Source organism: Typopeltis vanoorti, chromosome 9, assembly GCF_054136105.1.
Source record: "Typopeltis vanoorti isolate ZY-2024b chromosome 9, IOZ_Tvanoo_1.0, whole genome shotgun sequence".
Lineage (NCBI taxonomy): Eukaryota > Metazoa > Arthropoda > Arachnida > Uropygi > Thelyphonidae > Typopeltis > Typopeltis vanoorti.
Window position 1 is genome coordinate 87,766,957 of NC_143557.1, and position 9,821 is coordinate 87,776,777.

Below are 9,821 nucleotides of genomic sequence, written 5' to 3' on the forward strand. Positions count from 1 at the left end.
TACCACGTATGTCAAAAGTGCGTTAATCAAATATAAGAATCAATGGTAAAAAAGTACAATTCGTCCATGATCGATAACTGTATTAATAGTTCGTTTTATATGGTACTCTTTTAGGAAAGATAAAGAATGAATTCAAAGTAAATGTTTAATAAATACTTGTACCTGCATTAGTTACTGCAATTTTTTTATCAAAAGAAGTTATCAAGAGGCGTTTGAACAGTTTTAGTTTTTTTTCTTATCTGCGTAAATTCTACGATAATAAGCAAAATGACTCTCCAGACCTCGGCAGACAAGCATTCTTCGATTAACATCTGGATCCATATCCATTACTTGCTGCTTAAGCGATTCTAAACTGCGAAATATTCCATCCACTTCTTTCATTATTATCTCCTTTGAAACCTCATCTTCACATTCCATTTGTTCGTTGTCTTCATATGTGCATTGTTCTTCAGTTTCAAGAAGATACTGAAATCTCTTGAATTTGAATCCAATAATTCTTTAACATCATCTGCATCAACACCTTCAAAACCAAGGTCTTCGCCAATTGCAACGATTTCTTCAACCACTTTGTTCACAGGATTTTGAAAACCACCTAAGTCATTAACGCATTCTGCAAAAGGTTTTTCCAAACAGCTTTCATGCAGCTAGAAGACACTTGCACTCACGAGTCATGAGTGTTTTCAATTGCGTGTTTAATGTTAAATTTTTTCCAAAATTCTTGGAGCATAATCGCATATTTTCCCTTTGTTGTTTCTATTGTTTTTGAGAATGTCGTTTGAAGAAAATAGGCTTTGAAAGTTGCAATGACGCCCATGTCCATAGGTTGCAGCAGTGATGTCATATTTGGTGGGGAAAATAAAACTTTCAGATTCTCACACAGATCATTAAGAGAATTTGGATGACCAAGTGCGTTATCTAAAAGCAAACGAGCTTTGAAAGCTGTTATTTCTCTTGCAATAAGCTTCAACTGCCGGGCAAAAATAAGACTTAAACGAAGATTTTGGGTAACCCAACCCTTCACCTGCCAAATTACAGTTAAAGAGTTCTTGTGACATTGTTTTTAAAGCCCTTGGGTTCTGAGTTCGATAGACAAGCAGCGGCTTTAATTTAAAATCTCCATTAGCATTCCCTCTAAGCATAACAGTTAAGCGATCTTGATATAAAAGTTCTAGATGGCATTTTTTTCTATTAGAGGCCAGTTTCATCTACATTGAAAATTTGGTGGTAATCGTAATAATTTTCTTCGATAATTTTCTGCAGCTCAGCAGGAAATGTGGATGCAGCATCTTCATCGGTACTTGCAGCTCCACCTGTTATTTTCACATTTTTTAGTCCAGCCCTAGATTTAAAATTTTCAACCAGCCTTTTCTAGCTGCGAATTTTGAATTGTCTTCTTTATATTTAGTCTCTTTGAGTCTTGAAAACGGGCTTAGAGCTTTTGGCTTGATATTATAGGCACTAATTGAAATTCTCTTTTGATTGCAGTCTTCCAGCCAAATAATCAACAGATCTTCCATTTCAACCATCATAGCACTTCCGTTATGTGTGCATTGCATACTTGCAGATGCAACTTTAGCAAAGCTGATGAGTATTGCTCGCAGTACTCATCAGCTTTGATGAGTATTGCGAGCAATACTCATCAAAGGTTGGGAGGGGATAAGTTTATCTTACTTTACTTCAAAATACTACAATGAAACAAAATTTCTTGTTTTTTTATTTTTAAACAATAAAATTCTCAATTTTTTTTCATTAGAACTAGCCTGATTTAAAAAATAATTTGTGTATTAGAGAACTATTTTCATTAACACGAAAAATATGATACATGGAAACAATTTAAATATCTCAGTTGCTGCTGTTGGTCACACATGCTTATGCTGTGACCTCGCAATCAAACCCTAGGATAATTAATTCCACAGACAACGTTAAATAAAAGTGCTCCCACTTAACATCAATAAACATGGAGTGCAGTGTGCATTGTTTATTTAATACAAAGATAAATAGTTGTAGGTAGGAAATGAATTAGAACTTAAGGTATTGACGAGACTGACAAGCTGTTTATTCAGTGAAAATCATGGGGTTATAGCTGTGTAAGTGAAAAATCCAGTGGGCTAAATCAGTTGTTCCCAACTTTTTTGGTTCACGGTTCCCTTAGTGGATCAGGATTTTTCCATGGCACCCAAAATCAGAACATAGGCATACCTAACAGTTGCAGTGTGCAGTTTGTGTGAAACACATATTTCAAATTCACAAACAATTTATGTAAAAAGTATTAAATAAGTACATATTTTGAACAATCAAATCATTAAATAAATAAATTGTAATTAGTGGGATGGGTGAGCCTTTTGTTCACTGCACATCTTCTCAAATCTTGGAATCAAACTGGACACAGCCACCCTCGTTTCCTGTTCCATGTTGATTTTCGCATGATACTTGCTTTTTATCATAGCGACTGCTGAAAACCCTTTGCACAAATATGACGTCACAAATGGAATTAAGATTCTCTGAGCTTTACCACTTAACAGTGGATATTTATTTTTTACTGATATCCAAAAGTCAGTTAATTCCATGCCCAAATTTTGTCTTCAGTGTATTGTTGCAAGAGAGCTCAATAAGATTTTCTTTTTCTAGAGAAGTAAATTCAGATGGAGGTTCAAATGCAAACTAAAAAATATCACTGTAAAAAAAAAATTTTACAGAGAAATACTCTTGGACCTAAATGTGCACTATCATTTGCACCTTGTATTTTAAAAAAAGTATAAATGGAATAAATAAATAAAAAATTTCACATCGGTCTTCTTGCCTTTTAAACTAGTTGCAGTATACTTCATTTGGTATACTTTAACACTTCTAATATAGGGAGGAAAATTAAAAATGAATTGTTAAAAAAATGGGGGGGGGTGAAAAGTTGCAATTCTGCATACACAAAACAAAGAAATTATAACTGACATGGGCATAGCTCCTTCAGTGACAAAAAATAGAACCTAGGCTGCTCTGAAATTTGTAATTCAGTTCTACAAGGTACTCAGTTAATTGAAGTTTAGATAATGCAAAGTTCACTGTGCTTTGAAAAATTTGAAAAGTAGTTGAAAATTTCCAGAAGGAATACAGTCAGGAATACATATTGATACTTGAAGTAGAACTGCATCAGAAATCTGAAATGGAAAGGCATAGAATATATATTTAATCCTAATATTCTATATTTGTATAATACAGATTGCTTAATCACAATATTGAAATGTAGATGATTGCAGATGTGCTGCTTTATTAATTTATAAGAAACAGAATGAAAGTAAACATGAGTGATTATAAGAGAAATTTCCTTACTGAGTTTCAGTAAAGATTCCTCCAAGAAAGCATACTTGAAAAGAATAAGAAAAATGGTTCAATGAAAAATTTGAAGAACAAGCTAGATTTTGGCTAAATAGTTCAATAATGAAAGATTTTTTTAAAAAAATTGCTAAGACTTCAGTTTTACCTAATGACAAATAAGGATTTCTAAGCTTTGTTAATCATAAAAAATGATGCAGATAACATTATCATCTTAAATCTGCCAGGCTTTCAGGAGTCTTTAGCCAGATTAATTAACTAGTGATTAATTAATCACTAGTTAATTAATTAATAACTAGTAGCATTTTTATAGCAATAAAAAGCCTAAAAACTAGTTGACTTTCACTTAGCAAACACTATTATAACAATCTCACTTATAACAAACAACCAAAAAGTCCCAACTGAAGCTTAATAAGCACAATGCTATTCCAAAGAAAAATTCTCTATAGTAATTATCCACTATAAACTATTCCTGTGGTCCTTAGGGATTCGTTATAGTTAGCCAGCTGCATAAATATGGTTAGTATAGCAGGAAGTCAAACTTGTATGGAAGAAGAGAAAGACCAGGCTAGCAGCATATAAGATGGTGTTTAAATCACTTTTAGCATATGGATCTGAAAGCTTGCCTAGAAATGACAGTTGATGATCAACTATCTATCTCCCTTCTAGGCCAGCTGTTTTTGATATGGCAGAACCATATCAAATGAGAAATTCTCATTATTAATATTTTTATGTTTATGGTCATTTCAATAAAATAGATAACATTGAGATGATTAAATCAGATATGACAAGTAATACACCAATTTAGAAGAAAATTGTTGTTCAGGAATTAGTCACGAGATTTTACTTGCTTTTACCGTCATATATAGTACATCTTTGAAGTTATATATCAGAATGTGATGCTAAATATATTGACCTTAATTCTAAATAAACCAAAGCCAGAAATTATTTGTTTTTGTTTATTTTTTACATTTTTTCTGGTTGGAACAGAGACAAGTAATCTAATTTGTAAGTGATTAGAAGAATCACTATACAAATTGAACTATTCTTCTGAATAGTTCATTATTGAATTATTTAGAAGAATTCCACAGTTTTTGAATACATGCTTGTTCTGTATCATGTTGGCTACTACAGTGTATGGGTTGGAGCACCACAGTTTTTAGACTATATAAACCCACCATCTGCCATGTGAAATCTCCTTTTGGCTGAGTTGAACAGTCTTGATAGTTGAGTGGCACGACAAACCTCATGCAGCATTGAACCTTATACTCTTCTGCATAAAGATAGCCATAGTTAAGCTTGTCACATTAAATGAACTGATGATTGTTATTTGTGAATTTTCCTAGAAAAATACCTTTATTACAACTGCTCAATGAATAATTTTTCAAAATCTACATACAGTCAACTCTCACTGTAGCCAACTCATAAGCACCACAGTAATTCTCTTATAGTAGGTAGTTTGCCATAGTGAATTTCTTTTAGCATAGTATTGTACCTATTTGCATATTGTTTGGAACCTTGGAGCAGTTTTGTTATAGTTGTAGCATTATAAGTGATGCCGATTGAGTTTGTCTGCTATAGTGAGAGTCAACAGTGTCACTTATTTTTCATGTCATGTTTGGTGCAGGTTAGGTTCTGAATGTGGCTGTAACTAACAATTTCAGACTTTATAAATAAATTGTTATATAAATTTCTACTTTCTCACTCCGAATGTCTCAACTAACAACACATAACTTTACATTTTTTTGACTTGGGGTACCAGCTAATTTTTAAGAACTTTTAAAACAGTAAGGTAGTTGCAGAATATAAAGTTCTGGTTTTTCTTCTTCGTGTAAACAGTTTTGCCACTGGGTCTCTTTGGTTTTGTTCCTTGTCTCACTCTTATCCATTTTATGTACAATTGCAATTTATATTTATACATTTTAAACCACGTTTCTTTTTTGAAAATTGCCCAATTTTGATTATTTTTTAAACTTTTGTATGTGATTTTTCATTTTAGCAGTGTAATACTTGTTTTTATTCTCCTCAAAACTAGATCTCAGCATTAGTCCAGCCCTTTTCTCCAAATATTTTCATATTTTTTTAAACTGATCCTTGTTAAAAAAAAAATAAACAAGCACCAGTTTGTTTTTAACTGTCCTCTCTATTTGACTGAAAGGATGCCTACTACATTACTAGTAACTGCAGTAAGTATAGCTTAGTTGCACTGTTCATCCTCAAATCTACAGCATTCAACACAAAACATGAAAACTACTTGAATGGGAGAAAATTAAGAAAATTTTCCCATTTCTTAATTTTCTCCCATTCAAGTAGTTTTCATGTTTTGTGTTGAATGCTGTAGATACTTCCTCTTTTCCTGATCCCTAATTCTGAATAATTATCTGCTCATTATTTAATAGGATCTCACTTGTTTTAATCTTAGCTTCAGTAATCAAGGAATAGTTAGTAGTGTAATTGCATCTGGTTTCCATATGGAAACCATTCAGAGAAATCATGGTAGAGAAGGAAACTTGGAGAAGATTTATGATCTCCCTTACCTAGAGAATTTAACATCTGCAGTATACATAGAGAACTGTCAAGAGTGTTAGGCAGATGTTGATTATCTGGTATTCTATTGAATAGGTAAACAACCATCAGCATTTTCTCCAGCTTGGTCACTAGAATTGGAAAAGGTGGGGGCACTTTGAATTATGAACATTAAAGTCCACAAGGAGGATAACTCTACTTTTTTGGTAGTTGGACTGCAGAAAGTCAGTTTTCAGGAATAAAAAAATTCAAAGAGGTTGGAGTGAAATGGAATTACTCAAAGTTCTATTAGAAGTGGTGGCACATATTGTTTATTTGTATTTCAACCACAAGTATTGGTAAAATGGATGTGAAGATTCTTGTATGTTTTTTTTTTAAAAAATTATTTTATTGCATTTTGTCGAAAGTGTTATACTATGGCCTGAGTGTGTGTTATATGTTTTCCACATAACACCCACTCTCAAGGCCATAGTATGGCTATGATATTGCTTGCTATATACCACTATACATGCATCTGTATACTTGATCTTTTTTTTTTTTTTAAATACATTATTACTCTTATTTCAGGTTCTTATTAGCATCCAGTCACTCCTAACTGATCCTTACTGTCATGTGTGTATGGAACCAGAACTAGGTAGACTCTATCAAGAAAACAAGGCAGCATTTGATTTTACTGCTCGTCAGTGGACTTTAAAATATGCTATGCACAATAAAAGGCCTGTGTTTGTAGACAAAATGTTTTTGTGTCCATCAGAAAGTGGATAAATACAATATTAATTGTAAGACTATATCTACAATAGTAAAGACTGCTTAATTCATGAAAATACCTTCCTGACATTCAACCAGAAAGTGTATAGTGTGATATTCTTTAAAGTTTCAGATGTTGTATGAAATGGAATTTATATTGAAGATTGTAAAATAATTTGTACATAGATAAAGCTGTTAAAAGGCTTATGAACATTATGAAACCAACCGTTATATAGCCATTTTGTTTAGCTCAGTGATAATACTCCCACCTCAAAATTTATGTAGTTGTTTTATTATAATTGATTTGATTCCAACTTGAATTGGAACTGAGGTTTCTTCCCCCCCCCTCCTCTGGTATGTAGTATAGTTATCTGTTTGTGCAAAAAGAGAGAGAGAGTGCTGTTAAGTCAATGTTGGTGTCATAAAAATATATATTCAGTAAAAGTTTTTTTGTATATAGCTTCAAATGACTTTACTTGCTTGGAAGTAAAGTTTTATTTCTTTACTTGAAATTGAGACCATGAACCCTCTTTAGATATTGGCTAAGAATTCAAATTCTTATTTAATATTTTAATTTTAGTCTGACTCAGAAAGGATTCTACTAGATGATTTTCTTGCTCTATAGAGAATTTAAAGTGGTCACATGGTTGGCTGTAGTTAGGTTTATTGACTAATGAAAATGGGATGCCTTAACCATATTTGCCTGAAATGCTATTTGATGAAATGGAATTTTTAATATATGTGACTTGTGTGTATGTAATATATATATATATATATATATATATATATATATATATATATTAGAATTTTGAAATCTTAACAAATTCGTAATTGCAAAATCATTATTCTATTTTATTACTCTTCATTTTCTAGTCAGTGCTTGAAGCGGGATAAGGATGGGAGTGGATGGTGGTTTATCTCCATTGGAGATAAACTGTAAATGGTAAACTGTCTTGAGGTGTTGTTATGGTTTAAAGTTTTCTTGGAAAGAAGGGAAAGACTTCCTACTCTGCTTCAAGCATTGTTTGATTGTAATATTTTAAAAATTGATTTAAAAATTTGTTCCAAAGCATCTTACTGTGGGCATAATTGGTTTTTTTTGTTTTATTTTTATTACAAAATCAAGTGAAGGAGGTGAAATTTGAATTTGATTAATTTTCTTAGGGTGGTGAAAAAGTTTTAGTTCGATTTTATTTTGAGTGACTACCTGAAATTTGTATCTTGATGTTTAATAAAATGAGAAACGGTTCAACTTTAATTGCATTAGATCTTTGTGTGTGTGCATGCACATGTGCATTTCATATTATCTCATGTTTAAATCATTTTTATGCATTTATGTTTGGCCACATGTTAGCATTTATGCATCTTGCAAATATATTATCCTGAGATAGTAGAAATGTTCCTGTTTGAGATTTAAAAATTCTAGAACAGTAGTTCTTTTTTTTTTTTTTTGATGGAACTTGCCCTATTAAAATAAAAAGTTTACAGCAAATGTAAGCAATAGTCTTTTCTTTCTTAGAAATTTTGGATAGGGCATAAATCCTGCTTAAGCAGCAAGCAACTGCAACCTGCTACTTCATCTATTTCTTAGTTAATTGTACTAATTTGTGGGGGGGGGGCATGTTTAATACATGCATTCGAATGTTTGTTATTTATACTGCTATACTAATGGTAATGCTTATTATATTCCTAAGTCTTGAGAACATTGGTAGTTTATTACCCTACCATCATGTTATGTACTTTGTTTCTTAAATTCCCCTTACAAAGATTCCATCATATTCACTTTTTTGGAAAAGCATGGAGTGGGATATATCTCATTGAACTACTGCTCTAGAACTGTAATAAATTCTTTCTAATGAATAACTTAAAATGCCATCTAGCTTATGAATTTACAATGATTCATATTTTAATATCCTAGGTAATATTTTAATGGAGTTAAAAAAAATATGGTATTTTGAATAGAGCATTTAAATGTTTCTCATAACTTCAGCTGAATTCAATAAAGTGGTCGGATCTGTAGAAAACATGCCAAATGCTATGGATTGTAATCTGTACAGTTTATTGCCTTTAGTGTTTGAAAAAGAAGCATCTTTATGAATTTTATGTTAGAATACATGTTTACTTTTAAATATCTAAAAGATAAAAAAACTTAACATTATTAATTCCAAGCATGTGAGAAATATTTCGCTGCTCTTCTTTTCAAATGGGGAATGATGTGAACAAACTTTCTTGAAATCACTTATGCAGAAGTGAGAGGAAAGAACAATATTGTTTTATTCTATGCTTAATAATACACAAAAGAAAGTAGATTGAAAATTAACAAATGCAAGGTGACTACAAATACTTTTTCTGTACTTTGTGTTTTTTACAACAGTAAAAATAAGGCTTTCTGATGATGAACACGATTGATAGGTGAGTATTTCTATAGGGATAAAGAATGTTCATTTATACAGAAGTGTAGTTTGGTTTAATGAAACATTGCATATATAGAAATATAAGTGAAATGCATTGCAGAAAATAGTTTTGATTTCTTAAGGGCAAAAAAAAAAAAAAAAAAGACTAAAGGTAAGTTCTTGTTACATCATACTAAAAGTGGGTTCAAATTAAAATTTTAAAAATCATAACACTGTGTGCAAGTTGCACCATAATCTCAATATGATTGTAAATCAAATTTTAAAACCTAGGAGAAGACCAATTGCATGTGTAAAGGCTGAAGTGTTTTGAGGTTTTTCTCTACATGGAAGGTTGTATATGAAACACAGGTGGGAATCATTTTAACTGTGTAGCAATTTAACTTTGTTCTGACTGAATGAGGGAAATGTAGTCATGTAGATTACATTTCTCTCATTCAGTCAGATACAAATTATTTCATGTTTTTTGCACTTGCAAAATCATGAAATAATTTGTAAATGGTAGAAATTTCAAAAGGTAGAAACATAACCTGAAATAAAAAATTTTTTTGAGATTCTCATTGAGACTGCTTTCCTATGACAAAGTTGGCACTCAGCTCATACTTTAGTTCTCTCTATCTCAGTAATTCTTAATTTGCCTGCTATACTTAAGGCAGTACTTACTTGTCCAACAAGAAAATATTTACAGTATGTTTTAATTTTACTTTAAGGGCTTGCTAGTTAATTTACTTGGTAACTCAGTATTTCCCTTGAAATTTTAAAGATAAGACTTACTTTCAATATGACTCCTGCAATTTCCTAAACTAAAAA

General features: G+C 31.6%; 1 protein-coding gene across 3 annotated transcripts in view; it reads left to right on the forward strand.

The window, feature by feature from the left end:
- The window catches only part of LOC150103228 (uncharacterized), a 196,078-nt gene extending 187,454 nt beyond the window's left edge, over nt 1-8,624 (forward strand). For all 3 annotated transcript variants that reach the window (XM_090397353.1, XM_090397355.1, XM_090397354.1), the window contains one exon: nt 6,421-8,624. In XM_090397353.1, coding sequence (XP_090253479.1) covers nt 6,421-6,618 — 198 coding nt within the window. In that variant the 3' untranslated portion in view covers nt 6,619-8,624. The remainder of the gene's footprint in view (nt 1-6,420) is intronic.
- The last annotated feature ends 1,197 nt before the right edge of the window (nt 8,625-9,821 follow it).